General features: G+C 50.0%; 3 protein-coding genes across 7 annotated transcripts in view; 1 reads left to right on the forward strand and 2 right to left on the reverse strand.

Annotated features, from left to right (window-relative positions):
- The first annotated feature begins 1169 nt into the window (after positions 1 to 1169).
- LOC120508418 (placenta-expressed transcript 1 protein-like) lies at positions 1170 to 6074 on the forward strand. The gene is made up of 4 exons (XM_039721991.1): positions 1170 to 1353; positions 2928 to 3138; positions 3857 to 3915; positions 5165 to 6074. Exons 1-4 carry the CDS (start codon positions 1191 to 1193, stop codon positions 5302 to 5304), a joined length of 573 nt encoding a protein of 190 aa, XP_039577925.1. The 5' UTR covers positions 1170 to 1190; the 3' UTR covers positions 5305 to 6074.
- A 6104-nt stretch (positions 6075 to 12178) lies between these two features.
- PTS (6-pyruvoyltetrahydropterin synthase) lies at positions 12179 to 16284 on the reverse strand. 3 transcript variants are annotated; one of them, XM_039721880.1, is made up of 7 exons: positions 16131 to 16259; positions 14685 to 14764; positions 13969 to 13991; positions 13505 to 13561; positions 13136 to 13206; positions 12702 to 12877; positions 12179 to 12622 (listed from the first exon to the last, which is right to left on the reverse strand). In XM_039721880.1, exons 1-6 carry the CDS (start codon positions 16202 to 16204, stop codon positions 12739 to 12741), a joined length of 444 nt encoding a protein of 147 aa, XP_039577814.1. In that variant the 5' UTR covers positions 16205 to 16259; the 3' UTR covers positions 12179 to 12622; positions 12702 to 12738. The 3 variants fall into 3 exon arrangements, with proteins under 3 accessions (XP_039577814.1, XP_039577815.1, XP_039577813.1); XM_039721881.1 differs by having other exon boundaries at positions 12179 to 12905; positions 16131 to 16284; XM_039721879.1 differs by having other exon boundaries at positions 12179 to 12877.
- Positions 16285 to 17782: 1498 nt separating this feature from the next.
- LOC120508362 (succinate dehydrogenase [ubiquinone] cytochrome b small subunit, mitochondrial-like) overlaps positions 17783 to 23122 on the reverse strand; it is a 33964-nt gene continuing 28624 nt past the window's right edge. For all 3 annotated transcript variants that reach the window (XM_039721876.1, XM_039721875.1, XM_039721873.1), the window contains 5 exons: positions 22095 to 22262; positions 20104 to 20241; positions 19762 to 19944; positions 19087 to 19197; positions 17783 to 18792 (listed from right to left, as the gene is read on the reverse strand). In XM_039721876.1, coding sequence (XP_039577810.1) covers positions 18679 to 18792; positions 19087 to 19197; positions 19762 to 19944; positions 20104 to 20241; positions 22095 to 22262 — 714 coding nt within the window. In that variant the 3' untranslated portion in view covers positions 17783 to 18678. The remainder of the gene's footprint in view (positions 18793 to 19086; positions 19198 to 19761; positions 19945 to 20103; positions 20242 to 22094; positions 22263 to 23122) is intronic.

Raw genomic sequence — 23122 nt, forward strand, 5'->3', positions numbered from 1 at the left:
CTGGTCCCAGTTCCTTCTCCTGTCCCAAGGAGGTGGAAGGTGAGCGGGAGGAATCCCACATTTCAGGGACAGGAAAGTGCTGTCCTTGTCCCCAGCACTGATCCCTCAGCGCTGCCCCAACAGCTGCCAAATCAACCTTGAAATCAGCCTCAAAAACAGCCTCATCAGCGCTGCTGAAAGCTTCAAAATCAGCTTCAAAATCAGCCTTGAAATATTACAAAATCAGCCTCAAGATCAGCTTCAAAGTCAACCTCAAAATCAGCATCATCAACCTTGAAATCAGCCTTGAAATAATTAAAAATCAGCTTCAAAATCAGCCTCAAAATCAGCCTTGAAATCAGCTTCAAAATCAGCCTTGAAATATTTCAAAATCAGCCTCAAAATCAGCTTCAAAACTTTCAGAATCAGCCTCAAAACCTGCTTTGAAAGCTTCAAGATCAGCCTCAAAACCAGAACCAAAATCAACCTTGAAATATTCAAAATCAGCTTCAAGATCAGCCGAAGACCTGAGGGGGAAATGGGGGAAAATCCAGGAAGGAGAGGAGAGAGAAGCTCGAGCTGTTTTCCTTGTGTGGTGTTGTTTGAGGTGTTCAGAATTATTGGGGGAATCTCCTCAGGGATGTGTCCCCAGCAGGAAAACACCGAGTTCACCAGGGAGGGGCTGTGAGAGGGGATCAGGAGAGACCAACCCTCCCCATCCTGGCCCTTCATGACCCAGCTCCTTCCCAGCAGGATCAGAAGCTGAATTTGAGCATTTGTACAAGGCTGTTCTGGGTTTTTCACATTTTTTGGAACTCCAGGAAAAGGCTGGACCAGAGCTGGGAGCAAGACTGGAGGCTCCTCCACATTTCCAGGGTTTCTGCAAGAGGTCACAGGGCTGGTCACCATTCTTGGGGACACAGACCTTGGTGTCCAGCCCAGCATTCCTCAGGGATGTCCCCCCTGCCCATCTGAACCCCTTCAAGGGGGGTCACCCCTTGTTTTTCACCCCTTCTCTCCAAGGCTGGGCAGGTAGGAGGAAGTGTCTCTATCAGTGAAACCTCCGGGGGGGTGTGGACCTGTGAGCTGGACGGGGAGGAGGAAATATTTGCATTTACCTCATCAGAGCCCGGCTATAAAAGGGGCTGGGGAGGCCTGAGGCTTCCTCAGTTCCCAGGGCAGGTGGGCGAGGAGGAGGCACCGAGGGGGTCATGGCAGCTTTCCTCCTCTTGGCACCTCTCCTCCTGCTGGGGACAGCGGCCGGCCAGGCAGACACGGAGATGGAAGGGTGCCTTTGGCTCTGGAACACCACCGAAGGGAATTTCTCTGTGGAAACAACACCTGAGACTTACCAGGCCAACACAACCTACCTGGGTAAGCCAGCCCTGGCTGGAGCTCACAGACTGGCCCTGCACAGAAATCTCTGTGCCTGCCTCAGCTGCTCTCACGTCTGCTTCAGCTGGAGCTTTCTGCTTCTGCTTTAATTCTTTTTCGTTTCAGGCAGGAGATGGGTGAGCAGTGCTGTTGTTACCTCTTTATTCCTATTTCACCTTCCCCTCCGCAGCTCAATCCCAAATCCTCTTTCTCTCCTCAGGATGATTTTTTTTCTCCCTTTATTTTTTTGCCTGAACTTGCACAGAAGGAGCTGAATGCTCTTGAAAAGACAGAACTTGGGGAAGTTGTTTTGTGGTTTGGCTCCCTCCCCTCTTCTCGGACTCTGCCTTTCTGCACAGACAAAGGGGAAGAGATAACTTTGGTGCTGACAAACGTTCAGCATCACGGTAGGAAATGGATTTCACGCTGCAGAAGGATGGGAAAACACAGCCTGGCCCTGCCAACAAAGCTCCCTGTGCCCTGAGGCCCAGCAAAACCCAGAAAACAGTGGAGGAGATATATCCCGACCCCTTATCCTGACACCTTCCTGCAGGGAGGAGGTGTGAGCCACAGGATTCCCTCACATCGCCCACAGCAGTCAGTTGGGCTCCTTTCATTTGCTCACTGCTATTTCAATTTTTGAGCAGGGAGTTGAGGTTTGATGGCAGTTCCTGCCTCAGCTCAGCTCCTGGAGGGTCTGGCAGCTTTGGTTTGAAGCAGGGCTGGCCCCAGGGGTGCTGGAGGCTGAGAGGGACGTGGCAGGACAAGCACAGGGACCTGGGCAGCCTCTGGTGCTGGGCAGCATCTCCCGTGCCCAGCCTGAGCAGGGTCCAGCTCCTGCTGGGGAGAAAAGCCCCGAGAGCCCCGGGGCAGGCAGGGTGAGGCACATCCAGCCAGAGGTTCCTCCTGCAGCCCTTCCCCTCTGCACGGCTGCTCAGGGTGCAGGAGGGGCTGAGCCCCGAGCCTGGGCAGATCAGGGGCAGAAAAAGGGGATTTGGGGTGAAATACCTCCTGGGCTGGCTGATGTCACCATGGGTGCCACACAGGGGGGCACTGAGGGCTCGGGGTCCTGGCAGGGCAGAAATGGCATTTTGGCAGAAATTTAATATTGGCAGAAATGTAATATTAGCAGAAATTTAATATTGGCAGCAATCTCATTTTGGCAGAAATGTAATTTTGGTAGAAATTTAATATTGACAGGAATGTAATTTTGGTAGAAATTTAATATTGGCAGGAATGTAATTTTGGTAGAAATGTCATTTTGGTAGAAATCCCATTTTGGCAGAAATTTAATATTGGCAGAAATGTAATTTTAGTAAAAATGAAATTTTGGTAGAAATCTCATTTTGGCAGCAATCTCATTTTGGCAGAAATGTAATTTTGGTAGCAATCCCATTTTGGCAGCAATCTCATTTTGGTAGAAATCTCATTTTGGCAGAAATGTAATTTTGGTAGCAATCCCATTTTGGCAGCAATCTCATTTTGGTAGAAATCTCATTTTGGCAGAAATGTAATTTTGGCAGCAATCCCATTTTGGCAGCAATGTCATTGTGTCCAACTTGCTCTGCCCCCAGTGACGATAAAGGACGACAGGAACCACAGCAACAGCTCGGGGCAGCTGCTGCTGCAGGCGCTGTCCCCCCAGAACGCCTCGGTGGGGCGGTGGGAGGATGCAGCCACGGCGAGCTGCAGCTCTGTGCTCACAGCAGTGCTCAACATCTCCGAGAGAGAGAGCACGGCCCGCTGGACATCCCCCGGCAGCGACCTCTCCTCCGTGCACTTCAGGTGAGGATTTGCTCCCTCCGAGCCTCCAGGTGGGACAAACCCAGAGCCAGCTCCTCCTCCAGAGCAGGGGCTGAGCTCCTGGATTTTCCCTCTTCTTTACTTTTTCCTTCTCCTTTTCTTTCTTCTCCTTCTCCTTTTCTTTCTTCTCCTTCTCCTTCTCCTTCTCCTTCTCCTTCTCCTTCTCCTTCTCCTTCTCCTTTTTGTTTTTTCATTTTCCTTTTTTTCCTTTTCCTTCTCCTTCTCATTTTCCAAGGAAATCTTTTGCTGCCAAAAGCCCCCCCGGGGTGCCGTGGGAGCCTGGAGATGCTCCCAGAGCAGAAATGCGGATTATCCCCATGGGAATGGCCCCGAGCCCTTCCCTCAGCCCCGTGGGAGGTGTTTGGCCAGGGGAAGCAGAGCCTTCAGCCTCATCTGCAGGAGGAAGGACAGCCAGCTCCTGCCAGGAGTGCTGCTAATTACAGGCAGCAGATGGTTCCCAGTTAATTGCCACCCTGGTACCAGGCATCCCCAGCCCAGAACGGCCAAAATGTGATGGAGAAACAATTTCAGATGTTAAAAATACCCCCCAAAAATGCTCAGTGTGGCTGAGGGCAGCATGGGTGAGCTCAGGTCTGAAATTCCTCTCTCTCCATCTGCCTGCAATGTCCCCTTTCCATCCCACTGGGACACTCAGCTTCTCTCCCCTGAACCTGTTTTCCTCTCTTCCTTCATCCCACAGGGTCTTCCTCAGCCTCCCTGACAACACCACCGAGCTCAGGAGCCGGGTGCTGACCAGAGGTAAATAATCTTCATTTCCAGCGTGCGGGGAAGGGCGGGACACGCTGGGCAGGGGCTGCCCTCTGCTCTGGCCGTGGGGAGGGATGCAGGGTGGAGCTGAGGACATCCCCCACCTCCAGCAGTCAGGCGAAGACTGAGGCTTTCCAGGTTAAAATTCCAACTTAAAACCTCCCCAAGCTTCCTTTTTGCTTTAAGGGCTGGGAGCTGTGGCTTTGCTGGCAGGGAGCATTTCTGGTGCTCCAGAGGGTGATGCTGCTGCTGTGATCCCCCTCCTCCAGAGAGGGGGTGACCCCTCATTCCTGTGAAATCAGAGCTCCTGCATGTGAAAAATGCCAATCACTTGTTTTTTAAAAAAAAATTTAAAGTTTAATTGTAATAAAATGGTTATGGAAAATAGTAATATAATTAGAGTAATAAAATTCAAACAGTTGAGATTAGGACAATATGAGACAAAAAATCAAAGAGTTAGGGACAGTCTGGGTACTTTTTCTGGGCAAAATAAGCCTGAAAAAGGACACATATTAACAGAGGATTAACCCTTAAGAGCAACAGGCTGTTGCATATTCACACGATGCATAAATTCCATTTAAACACAGGATTCTGGCTGTGTCAGTGTCAGCTTCTTCCTCCGAATCCTGATGGTGTCTTCAGGGCTGAGGAGGCAGGAAGAAGTTCATTTCTGCTGATAATGGAGCCATAAATTCTCTTTCTCTGTAAGATTCAGGTGTCCTGCGGCTGCTGTCTGCTGCAGTCCTTTCTTTAGAAGTATCTTACATAGCATAGTTTCTATTTGAACATTATGTTCTAACCTAAAACTATATTTAACACACTGCTTAAGAAGATTAATACAGCATCACTTTCTAACATAACACAAATTTGTTCCTCCGAATCCTGATGGTGTCTTCAGGGCTGAGGAGGCAGGAAGAAGTTCATTTCTGCTGATAATGGAGCCATAAATTCTCTTTCTCTGTGAGATTCAGGTGTCCTGCGGCTGCTGTCTGGTGCAGTCCTTTCTTTAAAAGTATCTTACATAGCATAGTTTCTATTTGAACATTATGTTCTAACCTAAAACTATATTTAACACACTGCTTAAGAAGATTAATACAGCATCACTTTCTAACATAACAAAAATTTGAATATTTGTGAAAAGCCACTCATAAAATACGCATTTTTCACACTGCAGAACCTCTCAGCTGGTCCTTTGCGTTTGTAATTGATTTTTTTTTTTCAATTTTTTTTTCCATTTCAGGGGCAGAAACCACCACGGTGCCCCCCAACAGCACCAGCTCAGCCCCCAGCACCTCTCCCAGCTCGGGGAGCAGGGCTCAGGGCAGCTCCCGGCTCCTGGCTGCCCTGCTGCTGCTGCTCACAGGCAGCCTGCTCTGCTAGAGGGGGCCCAGCTGGGCTGGGCTGCCCTTCCCCGCTCGGGAGCCACGGGGCTGGGCTGATTTACTCAGGAAAATGTTCACGGCTGTGCCTCGGGGTGAGCCCTGCACGCCCAGGGGAAATGGGAAAGGGTCGTGCGAGCGCCCAGCTGAGCCTCCCCTGCTGCCCTACCCACAACCCAGCACAAGGAAAACCCCAGCAGAGATCCCTGTGCCCTGGCATGTCAGGAAAGGGAAAAATCCCCAGCAGAGATCCCTGTGCCCTGGCCCTAAAGAAAAGGAAATATTCCCAGCAGAGATCCCTCTGCCCTGGCCATAAAGGAAAAGGAAAATCCCCAGCAGAGATCCCTGTGCCCCGGCCCTGCAGACACAAACCTGGGTGAGCAGAGCCCACGGGACACTCGTGAACCCACAATTTCCTCATCGCCTGGCATTCTGTGAAGCACAAAACGCCTGAAGGGAGGAGAATTCCTCTTCTTCTTCTTCTTCCTCTTCTTCCTCTTATTCTTTTTTCTTCTCCTTCTCCTCCTCCTCCTCCTCTTTGCCTCTCCATCCCCTCCTGGCACAGCCCCGAGCTCAGCAGATCACAAAGTTTCTCTTTATTTTCCCTCTATTTTTTTCCCCTGGAAAGGTAATGTGGGCATTTTGTGTTCCTCTTTTTTTTTTTTCTTTTTTTTTTTTTTAATTTTTTTTAATCAACAGCTGATTCTGTTGTAGGGCAAGATTATTATGTGGGCCAATGGACGTCTTGATTTTATTGTTGTTTGTATTTTTATATGGGCAAAACGTTTATTTAGAAATTTTATTTAGAAATTTAGAAATTTTCCAACTTGTGGGAAGCAATTTTTTTTTCTTAAACCGATCTAAATAAAATAAGGAATTAAACTTGGTTTTGCACCTCCCATTATTTCCTGCCTCGTTGTGATGTTGGGGGGTGGGGGTGAAACGATTCTGAAATATTTGGCTTTGATCCCACAGATGAAGGAACAAATAAATAAAGGTGAGGCCTGAGTCTGCAATCCTGCACGGGGTGACCCGGAGGATTTTTGGGGGAAGGGTCAGGACAGATCCCTGCCCCTTTAATCCTCCTGTGCTTCCTCCTCAGGAGCCCCAAACCACATCAACATTTCAGATCTAAACAAGAGCCCTGGTTCAAAGTGCCCTGCCCAGCCCAGAGCTGGCCAAACCCCCTCATTTCTGCTGAATAAATCCAAATCCGAAGGGACTGAGGAGCCTGGGGATAAAGGAGCCTGAAAATCTAACACAGGAGCTGAGCACCACGAGAAAAAAAAATTGTGTCTGCCCATTTCTGTTTCTCAGGAATTCAGAAAAAAATTGTGCGTGCCCATTTCCATTTCTCAGCAATTCAGAAAATTTTCCCTGCCCATTTCCATTTCTCAGGATTTCAGAAAATTTTCCCTGCCCATTTCCATTTCTCAGGGTTTCAGAAAAAATTTTCCCTGCCCATTTCCATTTCTCAGGGTTTCAGAAGAAAATTTTCCCTGCCCATTTCCATTTCTCAGGAATTCAGAAAAAATTTTCCCTGCCCATTTCCATTCCTCAGGAATTCAGAAGAAAATTTTCCCTGCCCATTTCTATTTCTCAGGATTTCTGAAGAAAATTTTCCCTGCCCATTTCTATATCTCAGATATCAGGTCTAAGAGAGAATTTTTTTTTTTTAAATTCCATCAGAATTGTCTGAAATATTAACCCTAAAAGTTGGCAGCTGGGATTAAACACCTGCTAAGGCTTGTTTGGCTTTCAGGTTGAGCTTTCACTCAATTCTTGCTTGTTCAAATTGTACAAAAGCCATGGTTTGCCTCAAAAAATACAGGTAATTCTCCCTGGCATGCCCTCAGTGTAAATCCCACTTCTTTCATCCCAATTTCCACTTCTTTCATCCCAATTTCCACTTCTTTCCCTGTTTCCTGCTGGGCTGTGGAGGGGCCAGAATTCCCCAGCACAATTTCCCAGGTGAAATGTGAGCCTGCAGCGCTGCATTCACGGAATGTTCTCGCAGAATTTCAGAGAAATGATTTGGGTTTTAGTGGCCAGCCATTAAAGTTGGCTTCTGCTTAGCAGGCAGGGTAATTAGCAGAGATAGGAGCACGCTTTATCAGTGCACAACACACAATAAAATCCTAATTAGCGCTGGAAATTACTGCTCAACTCCAATCTCTTTGTTGATCCATCTATCTCCCAAGATTACAGCCTTGGATAACAAATATGAAATTGCATTTAAACGTCCCCGTGGCACCTCTCATGTCCCAGCTCACCCCGATGTGGCTCCTGCTGCTTTGTCCCATCCACGAGCCTCATCTGTGGCATTTGCATTAATTTTACTCTATTGAGCAGCAAAATGAACATTTCCTTTTACACTGTATTTTCCCTAAAAAATAGAGAATTTTTTTTAAGTGCTAAGTAAAATAAATTCACAAAAAAAATTGCTAAAACCTGAAATTTCACAAAAAGAAGCAGGCAGAACTCTGCCTAGAGAGGCAGAGAAGGGGCTCTGAGGAGGAGCTTTGAGGCCACATCCATGAAACCCTGAGCTGAAAGCTGTTCCTGGCAGAGCTGAGCTCTTAAAACATTGATTAAAGATGAACACAGCGATTACAGCTGCATAAAGCCCCGTTAAAAACTTCCCCACCCTTCCCCTGACTTCCTGTAATCCCCAAGTTTTTATTGCTCCGCCACCTCACCTCAAAAAAAAAAAAAAATTAAAAAAAAAATCAGAAGAGCCCCAACTTTTTGGATTGGAGACGATTTCTCACTGAAACATTTTCCTGTGGGTGTCTCAGGAGGAATTCTGGGGACAACACAACATTTATGTGTTAAATTTGCTCCGTTTCCATCCCACCAAAAGCCCAGTGCTGCAGAGCAAGGTGGGGTTTCTGGGAAAATTTACAGGGACAGAGCTGCTTAATCTTTGTCATATTCACTGAATTTCTGGGTACATTTGTTTTTATTTTTTGTTTAATTCTTTGCCCCATTCACTGAATTTCTAGGTACATTTATTTTAAATTTTTGTTTAATCCTTTCCCACATTCACTGAATTTCTGGGTGAATTTATTTTTATTTTTTGTTTAATCCTTTCCCCCATTCATTGAATTTCTAGGTAAATTTATTTTTGTTTTTGGTTTGGTTTTTTTTTTTTTTTTGTTTAATCCTTTGCCATATTCACTGAATTTCTGGGTACATTTATTTCTATTTTTATTTTTTGTTTAATCCTTTCCCCCATTCATTGAATTTCTAGGTAAATTTATTTTTGTTTTTGGTTTGGTTTTTTTTTTTTTTTTGTTTAATCCTTTGCCATATTCACTGAATTTCTGGGTACATTTATTTCTATTTTTATTTTTTGTTTAATCCTTTCCCACAGTCACTAAATTTCTGGGTACATTTATTTTAATTTTTTGTGTAATCCTTTCCCCCATTCATTGAATTTCTAGGTAAATTGATTTTTATTTTTTGTTTAATCCTTTCCCACAGTCACTAAATTTCTGGGTACATTTATTTTAATTTTTTGTGTAATCCTTTCCCCCATTCATTGAATTTCTAGGTAAATTTATTTTTGGTTTTTTTTTTTTTTTTTTTTTTTTTATTTAATCCTTTGCCATATTCACTGAATTTCTGGGTACATTTATTTCTATGTTTATTTTTTGTTTAATCCTTTCCCACAGTCACTAAATTTCTGGGTACATTTATTTTAATTTTTTGTGTAATCCTTTCCCCCATTCATTGAATTTCTAGGTAAATTTATTTTTGGTTTTTTTTTTGTTTTTTTTTTTTTTTTTTTTAATCCTTTGCCTTATTCACTGAATTTCTAGGTACATTTATTTTTATTTTTTTATTAAATCCTTTCCCCCATTCATTGAATTCCTAGGTAAATTGATTTTTATTTTTTGTTTAATCCTTTGCCCCATTCACGGAATTTCTGGGTGAATTTACCATCAAAAATTGAGTTTTCCACACCAGTGTACAAACAATTTCCGGGGAAAAGCCACGAAATGCCCCTGAACCCCCAGCCCCAGTTGTTCTCCTCATTTTTCAGACTTCCGTGCTCTGTTTCCACTTGGCCTCCCCTCTGCACAGGGTAATTAATTGGCGCCAATTAGCGCCAGGCACAAGCAAACACCCTAATGAGCTTTACCCACGGTGGGAATTGCTGGGTGGGAGCTGTCAGAGGCTCCCTGGGCTGCCTCTGCTCTGGAAAATGAGGGACTTTGGGGGAATTTTGGGGATTTTGGAGATTTTGGAGCTCCTTTTCTCAGCGACCTTCCCCAGTTTTTGCTCCTTGTTCAGTTCCTGTGCCCCCTGATCTCCCAAAAAATCACCTTAAGGAGGGAAATTCCAATTTCCCTGTGGGATTGGGAGGAGCTGGGGCTCTGAGCTCAGTGTGTGGATTATTTATTAACTCCTTCATTGTCTGGGCTACAATGGGCTGTAAAAAGCCAGCCCAGGAGCGGCTCCTGAGCCTGAGCAGCAGAAGTTGGTGGAGTTCCTCTCTCTGCTGCTCCTTTTGGGCTCTTAATGCCCCAGGTGGGATCAGTAGAGCTGCACCCTCCGTCCCCCCTTGGCCACTGTGCTTCAAACACAGCAAAAAAATGAGATTTTTCCTCCTCCAGTGGGGCAGAATGGACAAAACCTCCCTAAACTGAAAATGAAAATAAAAAAATCAAATTGAAATAAAAAGGAAAGCTGCTGTTGGACAGATTTCCTGGGCAGCCTCAGCCTTTGCTTTTGGTTGACAGAAGCAGATGGTGCCACAGGTATTAAACTCCAGCCAGCCCCTGCCCTGGCACTAAAAAGGAGCAGTTTTTATGAAAATCACAGACACACAAATACCGTGGGAACCCCTGCACAGCCCCCTGAGAACAGCACGTTCAAATCAATCATTTCTTGTGCCCAGGATGCTCCTGTCCCCCCGTCCAGCCCTTCCACAAAACCTGATTTGATTTCAGCGTGTGGCAGGAGGCAGGGCTGGGTTTTTCAGTCCCACCAAACACAACTGGGCGCTTTTAATGACATTTCCTGTCATTTCTCCCCTGCCATTCTCATTTCCAGGCACCAAGGCTGGAAGTTCTGCCCCTGCAGCCCGTGCTGGGGTCAGCTGTGACCTCTCCTGGCCCCCACTGTCACCTGAACCTTCTCCTCAAAGCATTTCACCACTCAGCAACCCGGGCAGAGCTTAATGTTTAATTCTGGGAGTTCATTCCCCCCTGAAACCCCTCCCTGCCTCCCTCAGCTGGGAATTTGGCATCAGAGAATTCCAAAACAGAGAATTCCAAACAGAGAATTCCCAACAGAGAATTCCCTGCAGAGCTGCAGACCCCTCCGAGCAGGACGAGGTTCAGCACCCACTGAAATCCCAATTTCCACTCCAGCCCTGCTGGTTCCAGCCCCTTCCACCCAAAGCACTGCGCAGCCACCCAATTTATTCCATTTCCCCAGAGCTGCAGTCGTTTAAATCCGAGAGATCAGAATAATTGACACAAATATAATAATAATGCAATAAATAAAACACTCAGGCTGCCGTGGGGCTTTGCCAGGGCTGCAGAAATTCTCAGGAGCCTGGGCTGCTTTTTTTCTGCCTCCATGCCAATAAAAGCAGCGGGCTGTGCTGTGCAGATGTAACATTTGTTTGCTCGGATTCGTGCTCTGATAAAGGGAGCACATGATGTGTGTGAGTCAGTGCAGCCCGTGAATCAGCAGCAGCAGCTCTGAATTCACAACATTTCAGCCACACAGCAGCAGCAGGGGTCGGGGCAGCTGCAAACTCCCCCACGCCGAGCAAACGCCACAGCTTCCACATTTGGGGAGAGAAAAAAGCAGGGAAAAGGGGCAAATGTGCCAGCTGAGTGTTCGTTTCATCCGGGGCACTGAGTGCTCTCTGCCTGGCTCACACTGCGAGGAACCTGCAGCCAAAAAGGAGCAGAATCCCCCAAAGCTGGAGCTCCCAGGGCAGAGGTTTTGCCCTGCCAAAGGGAACATCCCTCATTTTTCTCCCAGTTCCCTTTCTGAAGCTCTCCCAGGGAGGCTGAGTGAAGCTGGGGCCGGCACAGAGGTGTCCCCAGGTGAAGCAGTCCCCATTTTTTTACATTCCAGAGCAGTTCTAAAGCAGCCCAGGTATTTTCAGGCAGTGCAAACCCCACTTTACCTGGGCCTGGAGCAGAGCGTGGCCAAGGTGGGCAATTAGGCAAGCTTCATTAAACCTCCCAAAGGGGATGTTTGCTCCCATTGTTCAAACACCCCATTTCCTCGTGAAGCAAGGGAACTGCTGCCCTGCTTATCAGCTTGGGTTTTTTTAAATTATATGCACCAAGTTATTCTTGATGGCCGTTCCTAATTACTCCTCAGGACATTGGTGATGTGACAAGGGAATCACACAGAGCCCTGCCACTGCTGCCTCCGGGCAGACACTGGGACTGCTGGCCCTGAACCACAGCAATTGTGCCATAGCCATTCCCTCACTGCTTTCCCAGCATGCCCCCACTGAATTTTGGGTGGATTTAAGGGTTTATTCTTGCACTTCCTCCTCAGGGCTCTGCCACCACTGGGACTGTGACATTCCCACTGCAGTTTCCTCAGTTTTCCACTCTCACCAACACCCTGCTCCCCTTGGCTCTCCAGTTTGGATCAGAAATGCTTTTTTTTACTGCCCACTACTCCAGTTCCACACACGGAGAAAGATCTGCTGGCCACAGGAAGAAACGTGCCTGCAGCACAGGAAATAAACCGATAAGAAGAAAAAAAAAAAAAGTGTAATGTGGTTCTCACTCTCCAAAATGCTTCTCTGTTTGATCAAGAAGCAAAGCAACACCAAATCTCACATTATAAAATACCATAAATTAATATTTAATCAGAGAGAAATCAAATACTTTCGTGATTTTGCCAGGCCAAATCTGCTTTATTTACCACGCCACAACTCTAAACTTCACATCAGCTGGCAAAACAGGAAGGTCTTGAGGAAAAGCAGAGAAACCAACCCATTCTGAGAAGCCAGATGGGCAAACTGCTGCGACGGTCCTTGTGAAACAGCTGCACTGGTTCTGCTGTGACACAGAGCCCAGGAAATGCTGGGAATGCTGAGCAGGGATGCAGGGAGCTGATCACGGAGCTGATCATGGAGCGTTTCCCTGAGCAGGGATGCAGGGAGCTGATCATGGAGCATTTCCTCTGAGCAGGGATGCAGGGAGCTGATCACGGAGCGTTTCCCTGAGCAGGGATGCAGGGAGCTGATCATGGAGCATTTCCTCTGAGCAGGGATGCAGGGAGCTGATCATGGAGCGTTTCCCTGAGCAGGGATGCAGGGAGCTGATCACGGAGCATTTCCCCTGAGCAGGGATGCAGGGAGCTGATCATGGAGCGTTTCCCTGAGCAGGGATGCAGGGAGCTGATCATGGAGCGTTTCCCCTGAGCAGCCCAGCTCAGGCTGACCTCACTTGACAATTGTCTCCTCTCCCTTGTAAACCACCACGTTCTGCTCTGTCTCGTGCACCTCCACCTTGTAGAGGAGGCCCTGGGGCAGCAGCTTCTGCAGGCTGTCCCAGATGAACACGGCCACGTTCTCCGTGGTGCTGGGGGGGAACAGCAGCAGGGTCAGAGCTGGAAGGGCAGAGTGACACCAACAGCTGAGGCAGCTGCAGCCAGGATGGGCTGGGGGGACGCTGAGGGGCAGCTGAGGACACCTGGGCTGCTGGGGACTGTGGCACTGCCAGCAGTGGGGGTGGCATGGGTGGGATGGGCACGATGTGACCAGGGGCAGCAGGGCTGGGCACAGGGGTGCTCAGCACTCAGGTACAGGCTGCTGCTTCTCAGGAGCCCCCCCAACCCACCTCACCACCTCGGAGAAGTAGGGCACATCCTTGTCCAGGTTTTTGTGGTCCAGCGGCTCCATGATCGCTTCCTGCAGACAGAGGACGGTGACATCCCTGTCCCTGCCTGGCCTGAGCCTCAGGTAACCACACAGAGCCAGGCAGCAGGACGGGGAAAGAGGAAAAGAGCCCCAAATCCAGCTGTGAGACCCCCAGCTGGAGACGTGGCACTGCCTCACATAACAGAGCTAAGGCGTTTAAGTCTTCAATTATTCCCTAATTTCTTTTTGATGCCCTGCCATCAGCAGCTCACCACGTCTCCGTGCTGGTACCAGACAAGCTCCAATCATTTCTCCCAGGGGATTAGGAGGAAAACTGGGCTGGTTTTACCTGCATGTATTCCTTCAGGTCTGTCAGGTTCATCACCATCCCCGAGACTGGGTCGATCTGCAGGGAAGCACAAGGGGCATTGGTGGCCTGGCAACACAAATCAGGCAGGAGTGTCTGTGCTCAGCTCATCTGAGCCACAAGGAAATGAGCTTCCCACTGTCACAGGGCTGCAGCTCCACTCCTGTGGTGTTCCCAAGGGCTTGGTACAGCCTGGGAACAATTCCAGAGGTCCCACTCTCTCCTAAAAGCTGACACCAGGCAGAAACAGCTCACTGGAAGAGTCTTCGAGCATGAAAACAGCATTAAACTGCAAATCCTTGCTGTGAACAGGACAATGCCCATGGAAAACCTCTCTAGTGATGTGCACAGAGTTCCCAAAATACTCTGGGAAATCCAGGCATGGGGCCAGAACTGTGGGGACTGTGCCCCGCTGAGGGACACAAAACGATGCTGGCTGCACTCACCTCTCCACGCACGGTGACCACAACTGAAAAAAAAAGAAAAGATCAGGTCACTGTGATGCCCATGAACCCAAAACAGACCAGCTGCTGCTGGGACACACAACCCCTTCCCTGCCCACCCACAGGGTGCACCCAGGAGTGGGGCTGCTTTTATAAAATGAGGGGATGATCCATAAAAACAGTGACCCAGAGGCACAAAAATCCCTCCCCAAGGTCTGATGGCCCAGGCAGGTGGAGATAAGCCTGTCTTCCCTGATGAAGCAGCTCCTTAGCTGAGGTTTCAGGGTGCCAACAACACACGGAGCCACTCCAGGAACTGGAGAGATCCAATTCTGTGTGCTCGGGGTGTACAAATGGGAGAACTCGTGAAAAAACACATTCAAATCATGTTTACAGGCTGTTTAATTTGCATGCCTTTTGCTTAGAAAAATCTCCATTCCAATCACAATGACTCTGCAGAGTGTAAACAAGCAGATCTGATTCAAGAAGTGGCATTTGAAGATAAATATTTATTATCTATTCAGCTGAAAAATGGCAAATCCATGCTATGGCTCAACCCCCTGCTGCTGAAATTTCCTCCTAATTCTTAATAAAAACACAAACCCAGCCACTAAAAGCTGTATCAGGCTGCTGAGAATGAGTGGCCCAGCCCTCGTGGGGGTTACCCCCACCCTGAGAGCAGCAGACTCCGTGAGCAAGGATGGAAATCATCTTCCTACCTTTGTAGTTGTGGCCGTGGCCATTTGGGTTGTTGCACTTCCCAAACAGCTTCAGGTTCTCCTCATCACTCAGGGATTTACTGTGGGAAAGGCAGGCATGGATTTGTTCCAGATCTTCGTGGATTTACTCAGCTCTGCTTTCCAGCTCTCCATCTCTTCCCTCTCCCACATTGAACCAGCCCAGGAGGCACAAACCCAGCCAGAGTGTCTGCTCCATGAAAAGATGCTGCTGGCAGCAGTGAATCTTCCCTTGCTGTGGTTTTGTGTCTGCTTCACAGCATCTGCCTGACACCACTGCTGGATAAATGTTCAACATCTGGGCCCAAAGTGACCCAGGCCTGGAGCGAGCTGCACATTTGGGTTTATTGCTGATTAACAGAGCTTAGGGAGCCTCTCCAAGAAGTACAAAGGTTTTCCCTCTGCATTTTCCCTTTGAAGCCATCCAGGGCCCTGCTCTGAGTGTTTCAGGTCAAGGCACATTTTGGGAGCTTCACAGAACCCCAGGATCACTGAGGCTAGGACAGAACTGTGAGATCACGGAGTCCAAGCAGACCCGGAGCACGGAGTGCCACATCCAGCAGTTCCCTGGGCACCTCCAGGGATGGGGGCTCCCCGGGCAGCCCCTTCCAAGGCCTCACCCCGGTTTCCATGGAGAAATCCCTCCCGATCTGCCTAAACCTCCTCTGCCACAGCTCGTGCTTGTTTCCCCTTGTCTTATCTCTCCTAGCCCGGGAGAAGAGGCCGAGCCCAAAACCTCTTTTGGGGCAGTTTCACGTTAAGGCACAGCTCAGTTTTGGGGGGAAAACCAGCGGATCGGGGGGCGCGGGGCGATGCTCAGAAAGCGAAAGCGCCGCCGGCTCTGCGACAGCGCGGAACTGCAGGCGGGCACTGGATGGAGACGGGAAGGGGCTGGCCCGGGCCAGGACCGGGAAGAGAGCGGGCTCGGAGCCTGCCCCGGGTGAGCGGGGCCGCTCCGTGTGCGGGGCTCACCTGTGCGGGGCTCACCTGTGCGGGGTTTACGTGTTCGGGACTCACTCGTTTGGGGTTCATCTGTTGGGGGCTCACCTTTTCGGGGTTCACCTATTCAGAGTTTACCTGTTCGGGGTTCACCCGTGCGGGGTTCCCTGTGCGGGACTGCTCACCTGTGCGGGGTTCATCTATTCGGGGCTCACCTTTTCGGGGTTCCCCTGTTCGGGCTCACCTGTTCGGGGCTCACCTGTGCGGGGCCCTGTGCTCCAATCCCCCACCTTTTCGGGGTTCACCTTTTCGGGGCTCACCTGTTCGGGGTTCATCTGTGCGGGGTTCACCCATGCGGGGCTCACCCGTGCGGGGTCCTGTGCTCCAATCCCCCCCTGTGCTGGGCCATTCCCCTGTTTGGGGCTCACCCGTTCGGGGTTCACCTTTTCGGGGCTCACATTTCGGGGCTCACCCGTTCGGGGCGCTCACCTGTGCAGGCGGTGGCAGGCGCTGAAGGTGACGGAGCGCGACAGCCGCGCCAGGCGGGCGGAGCGCGGCGACATCGCGGGGCCGGAGCGGGGCCGGAGCGGGGCCGGAGCGGGGCGGCTCCAGCCCGGCCCCGGGGGCGGCTCCAGCCTGGCCTCATCCCGGCCCCGGGGCGGCTCCAGCCCGCGGGATCCGCCCGCCGAGACGCGGGGATGCTCCGGTGCCGCCGTGTTCGGCTCCGGGGATGCTCCGGTGCCGCCGTGCCGGTGTCGGACCCGGGGATGCTCCAGTTCCTCCTCGTGTTCAGTCCCGGGATGCTCCAATCCCCCCGGGGATGCTCCAATCCCCCCGTGTTCAGCTCCAGGATGCTCCAATCCCTCCGCTCACCTTTTCGGGGCTCACATTTCGGGGCTCACCCGTTCGGGGCGCTCACCTGTGCAGGCGGTGGCAGGCGCTGAAGGTGACGGAGCGCGACAGCCGCGCCAGGCGGGCGGAGCGCGGCGACATCGCGGGGCCGGAGCGGGGCCGGAGCGGGGCCGGAGCGGGGCGGCTCCAGCCCGGCCCCGGGGGCGGCTCCAGCCTGGCCTCATCCCGGCCCCGGGGCGGCTCCAGCCCGCGGGATCCGCCCGCCGAGACGCGGGGATGCTCCGGTGCCGCCGTGTTCGGCTCCGGGGATGCTCCGGTGCCGCCGTGCCGGTGTCGGACCCGGGGATGCTCCAGTTCCTCCTCGTGTTCAGTCCCGGGATGCTCCAATCCCCCCGGGGATGCTCCAATCCCCCCGTGTTCAGCTCCAGGATGCTCCAATCCCCCCGTGTTCGACCCCGGGATGGTTATGGACATACCTGAAGGAGCGCACCCCGGCAATAACACCCATGGAGCTCAAGCAGAGGAACCCTTGAAGTGCGGCGATTTTCAGAAAGCTTTGGGAGGACGGGGAGAAGCTGGTTTTCTCAGTGCTGCGAGGCTCTGAGCGCACATTCCCTTCACTCCCGGGAATTCCCGGCGATAACGGGGTGAAGCCGTTTGTCGGGGTGGGAAAAGAGCGAGCCTGGGGGCAGGGTGTGGGCGAGAGGAGCAGGATCCGCAGGGGCTGCTCGGGTTGGGGAGCACAGCCTGTGTGCACGGGGGGAGCAGAGCTTTAAACAGGGCTTTAAACAGAGCTTTAAACAGAGCTTTAAACAGGGCTTTAATCAGAGTTTTAAACAGGGCTTTAAACAGGGCTTTAAACGGAGCTTTAAACAGAGCTTTAAACAGGGCTTTAAACGGAGTTTTAAACACGGCAGCTCTGGGCACACAGCGAGGCCTGGCTCTAACCCACACAAGGTGCCACCTGAGCCTCTGACCCCTTTCTCACCTCAACAAGAAAAAAATAAAATTAAAAAGAGAACCGGTGGTGCCTGAACTCCGTGAAACACCTCAGCATCGTTCTGCTGCCCGTGCTGCTCCCCGCGGGGACGGGCTCCAGGAGCAGGAGGGGACAGCAGGTGACAGTGACCACAGGCTGCAGGGCAGGGCTGAGCGGCAGGCACGGGAGCTGTTTGCCATCTAGTGGCTTCCACCAGCTCTGGCTGAGCCTCCTCTGCCCTCCCAGAGCAGCAGCCCTGAGGTAAAATCCTTTTTCTTTTCCCAAGTCCTGTAAAGAAGGCGAAGGAAGCTCAGAGGAGGGAAAGCCCCGAGGGCAAAAGGGCTCCTTTATTATCAAGGAAACGATTCAAATAATTCTTCAGGCTTCTCACGATGAAGAAATACAACTAGAAGTCCTCACTGTACACCCACCCACCTACAGGCCAGAGTCCAGCAGCTGGAGAAGCCTGGGTGGAGGGGGCTGGAGTTTGTCCTGCTCTGCTCAACCCCGGGACACCAAGGCCACAGTGGAGCTCTCCGAGTTTCCTACTGGTGTTTGCTGCTGGTTGAACTGGGAGGCAGGCAGGCACTGTCAGCCAGCAGAGCTGTGTCCTGCTCTGGAGATGTGTCCCCCACAAGACTCTGAGGGCAGGGAGAGAAAGGAACAACTCCCCAAGGTGTTATTAGAGGGCACTGCTATGGAACAGAAAAAAGCACAAGCACAGCTGCTGTGAGTGTCTGCACCTACCCCCTGGAGCCCACTGGAGGCAACCTTGGTGCAAGGGGGGATTTACCCCCCTTCACTGGGCCCTCCTGTGGGTTTTACTCCTCTCTTCTGCTCTACATATTCCAGCCAAAGTCACAGCCCTGGTGTTGATGTTCTCCTCCCCTCAGAGCACCAAAGGAAGGGGTTGATCACCTCAGTTTCCATTTTCTGCCTTGCAAGCCTCTCCCTGGGCATCCTTTGTGAACTGCTGCTACAGCTGGTCTAGCAAGATAGTAAAAAAAATGTAGATAAAGCAGTGGGCTGTGGGAGCAAAGGGGCCTCTGCCTTCCTTGGCTGCATTTTGTTAGGAACACAGGAGGTCGTGGTGGAGAAAAAGCAGCTCCTTCATCCCAGACGTGATGGAAAGGTGGGAGGTGAAGGCAGCAGAGGTTCTTTCTGAGGCTGGCTCGGCCCTGAGTCCCAGGAGGTGCCCAGAGCTCCTCAGTGGGCAGTGAAGATGCCGTGGAACCCGTAAGGCATTGGCACCCCGACCTCTGCTCGCCCCAGCTCCTGGAAGGTCTCTGCATCCAGCACCAGCAGGAAAGCACTTCGGTTCTGCAGGAGGAGCAGAAAGGCAGAGTGAGTGTCCAGGCTGAACTTCTCTCCACTGTCTGCACACAAAGGCACAAAGCAAACCACAGAGACCAAAGCTGCAGGGCAGGAGCTCTGAGCCTCAGCTCCCACTCAGGACACACCAACATGCTGGGGAAACTCCAGCCTGCACTGCCTGTGCTTGGCACGGCAGAGCCAGACACTCTGGGGAGCAAGAACTACCTGCCAGCTGGGCCTTGAGGTGTAAAAAGTGAATTAATGCCGTGTGACTTTGACAAACTACTGCCAGCAAGTTACCTCAGCAGGGGAGACCACCACAGACAAGATGACTCCGCTGTCCTCTGCCGTGGCGTTAGGCACTGGCACAAACACGGGCTCTGATGGGTAGGATCCCTCCTCCTGCCAAATCTAGCAAGCACAGGAACATATGGATGAGCTTCAGGGACACATGGATGAGTTTCATTGCATTAATACTTGTCTACTACACTGAGCAGAGTTACAAGTGCTCCCCACAAAGGCACCTGGAAATACTCTGGGCTCCAAGGAACTTAAGAGTTTAACTTTTTGTTAACTTTTTATTAACTTTTTATTAACTTTTTATTAACTCTTTATTAACTTTTTATTAACTTTTCATTAACATTTTTCATTCCAGGAGTGTGCTGGTGCCATCCTCTCCTGTTTGGTGACTTCCATGTCCATAAGGTGAGGATGAAATTTCTTTTTATTAACTTTTTATTAACTTTTTATTAACTCTTTATTAACTTTTTATTAACTTTTCATTAACATTTTTCATTCCAGGAGTGTGCTGGTGCCATCCTCTCCTGTTTGGTGACTGTGCCACGTTCCCAAGGTGAGGATGAAATTCGGAATCTCATCCCAGCCCCATGTGGGCAAAGCCCTAAAACCCCCATTAAACATCACACCTTCAAATCCAGTTCAGGGGAAGGACTCGCTGAGCTGATTTCACCTCACCTTGAAGTTCTTGGTGTCCACATCCACCTTGATCAGGGAATCTCCCAGCAGGTGCCCGAAGCCGCAGCCGTAGAAGTAGCGGTACCTCCTGCCATTGCACCGGGTGTAATTGATCTGGGGGAACTCCAGGCCCCCAACTTTCTCAAAGCCCTCAGGGTGGAGATTTTCGTGTGTGCACCAGACCTGGGAGAAACGTGCAGAAGTGACAGTGGGGTTGGTTCAGCTCGGGCAGGGCAGGAGAGCTGGCTGGTGCCACCAACCACCACAAAACCACAGGTGGTTGAAGCTCTGAGGCACAGGGCAGGAGCTGCTGCATAAATGCATTTATGGTTTGACACAAACCTTGCCATCTGCGCCTTTCACAGCCTTTGCCTGGGTGTAAGGCAGTGGGTTCAGGTTTTTCCCCACGGGTGTGTCTGAATCCACGTCCAGAGGGAGAACAAAGCGGCGAGGGAAAGCTCTGGGGACGGAGGCATAAACCTGCCACAGAGACAGAAAGGGGTGGTGATGAGACAGGACAGACACTTCAGCCTAAATGCACTTCTGGGCAACAGTTCTGAAGTTTTAGACACCCCTGAATTCTTCTTCTTCTTTTCCTGATGTGTTTGACCAAGTTCTGGTAAGGTAAAGCACATAATGGAAAGAAGAAGTTCCTGCATGTTCCAGTAATTTACAGCAGAAACCAAAACCACACGAATTAAAAGGGTCAGCACTGCTGTCACAGTAATTAATGCTGAGCTGGGTATGCAAATCAGCCATTAAAAATCCATTATCTCCAAAGCCAGCTGTGGGACAGACAGTGCACTGGGTTTTATTTAGGTAGAACAGGTTTATGTTGCTTTGCATCACCCTGAGGAGAAGCAGGAGAGCGCTGTGCCTTCAGTGCCTGGAGCTCCCCTGCAGGATTCCCTCCTCCACGCTCAGGTACCCGTGAATTCATGGTTGGAAGTCCAGGGGAGTGATGGTGGATTTACCTGGGGAGCAAATTGCAGCCCCCAGCGTGGCAGACACTGAGCACATTGAGAGGAAAATTCCACCACTGCCACTAAAGCTCTGCTCAAACCAAATTCATCAAATTCCAATTTAAGTCAAACAGATAAGGACCCTATTTTGGTGTCTCTCAGTTACTTCAATCCACAAGTCACCAGTTCAGTTGTGAAACTTCACTTTAGTCACATGTTAATCCTGAAACCATGTTCTCAAAACTTTTCTGGTTCACGTAATCTGGCTGAGGAACTCCGCCAGACAAAATAACTCTGCCCGGGGTTAGTGAGCCAGCAAATTTGGGGAAAGGAGACAGGCCATGCCCAGACACTCTTGAGGGTTTTGATGCAGTGAGGTTTGAGATTCTGTTCTGAAATGACTCCTCAAAGTGTGGGGGTGTGAAGAGTGCTGGTGATGGCACTTGTCACTTGAAGGATGTGTCCAGTGCTGACACCAGGACACCTTCAGCACATCCAATTCCACCTGGGCTGTGCTCAGAGGAGGACAAAAAAGAAAAAAAAAGCTGGGATTAACACTCTGCTCTACTTGAATATTAGCTCAAAAAATGCTTGAAAGCCCCCAAAATAAATGCCAAGAGAAAGCAGAACCCGATGGGGCACAGCTGTGCTCCTTTCAGGTCGGAGCTGAGCTGGTTCTCGACAGCTCAGGACACAGACAGAGGAAGTTCAGCCCTGTCTGGACATGCAGCACTCTGGGTTTCCAACAAACACATCTGCAGGGTGAGAAACTGAAAGCACCCCCACTTTTCCCATATGTGATCTATGCAAAATAGTGCCCCTCTCACGGCCTGAAATGGGGCTTTTCACAGAGCTGGGCATAATAAACAATTTATTTGAACGTGGTGTTGTGGGGTGTCTGTGGGGAACAGTGCAGGGTATTTGTGTTTCTGTGATTTTCATAAAAACTGCTCCTTTTCTAAATCATGTCTTAAGGAACAGGGTTCCTTTTTCCATTTAGAAATTACGCTACAACTTATTTTGCTTTAGAAATTACGCTACAACTTATTTTGCTTTAGAAATTACGCTACAACTTATTTTGCATGATTTCTTGGGGGGAAAATTGCATGACACAAGGATAAGGAAAATGAATGTCATTAAAACCAAGGCTTTAAAGCAGAAATCAATTCCGCCAGGCTATGGAGCTCTGTATCACACACAGGCCTTGGAGAGTCCCAAGGGCACGCTCCACGGGGAGAGATTAGAAGGAGAGAAAGCACCAAGAGATGATGATTTCAGCTTTGACGGAGTTGCAGTGCTGTCCCCAGGGCGCTCTCCATCCCACCAACCCGAGTCTGCTGCAGAAAGGGGAAGCAGAGGCAGGGCTCTCACCTGGTCCAGCCCGTCCCCGCTCCTCCGGAGGTTCTGCAGCGTGTACAGGGCCAGGCTGGTGCCCTCGTCCTGGCAGCACAGGTCCAGCACCACGCAGCCCCGCTCCTCGAAGGCGTTGATCTGGTGGAAGGTGACGAAGGCGCGGGAGCACCAGGAGCCCGGCAGCACCTGCAGGGACAGGGCAGGCTGCAGCTGCTCGCACAGCCCCTGCCTCGCCTCCCTTCCTCCTCCCTCCCATCACCCTGTCATCACAGTCCTTTCGAAAGGACTTGCTCCTGAAAAGAAATTTGCGTTTCTTTCCTGAGGAGCATCAGGAAAGAAATGGAAATAATAAATATCTGCTGCTGTGAACCTTTCATTGGTGCCTGTGAGATGTTTTTACTGAATGACTAATGATGGTTCAGTTGTGTGGACTCTCTGAGAGTCACGAGTTTTTGTTTTTTATTCTTTTTTTTTTTTTCCCAGCCTTCTGATGGATCTTTTAAAAAAAAATTTTAGTATAGTTTTAATATAACATTTTAATATAATATTATATTATAATTATAATAGAATCTAATCTAATCTAATATTTAATATACTATACTATAATATAATATACTATAATAATATAATATACTATAGTCAAAATTCTCATCTCTTCCCTCATCCTGAGACCCTCGAACACAACCCTGCTCCCCCCCAGTGCAACCCCCTCATTCCTTGGGGGTTTCCTCCTGTCCTTGTGTCACCACAAAGGGCTGCTTTAAGCCACTAAGGAGCAAAACTGGAAGAAAAAACCCCAAAATATCAAGCAGCTCCTTGCTGTGCATCTTTCCCAGCTCCTGACCTTTTTATACCCTGCAGTACCTGGGACCTGAAGGCCCCAAACTGCTTCTTTCTGCCTGTCCTTTTAGGGCTGGCAAAGAAATGAGGCAATAGAGAGGAAAATGCATGAAGAAATCCCATTTTTCACCAATCCACACCCCTGCCTTGAAGTGTTTATTGCAGTAACTTCTGGATTGGTTCTTAAACTCCCCATGGCTGCTGTG

Source organism: Passer montanus, unplaced genomic scaffold (genome assembly GCF_014805655.1).
Source record: "Passer montanus isolate IOZ18808 unplaced genomic scaffold, ASM1480565v1 scaffold47, whole genome shotgun sequence".
In the NCBI taxonomy this organism is placed as follows: domain Eukaryota; kingdom Metazoa; phylum Chordata; class Aves; order Passeriformes; family Passeridae; genus Passer; species Passer montanus.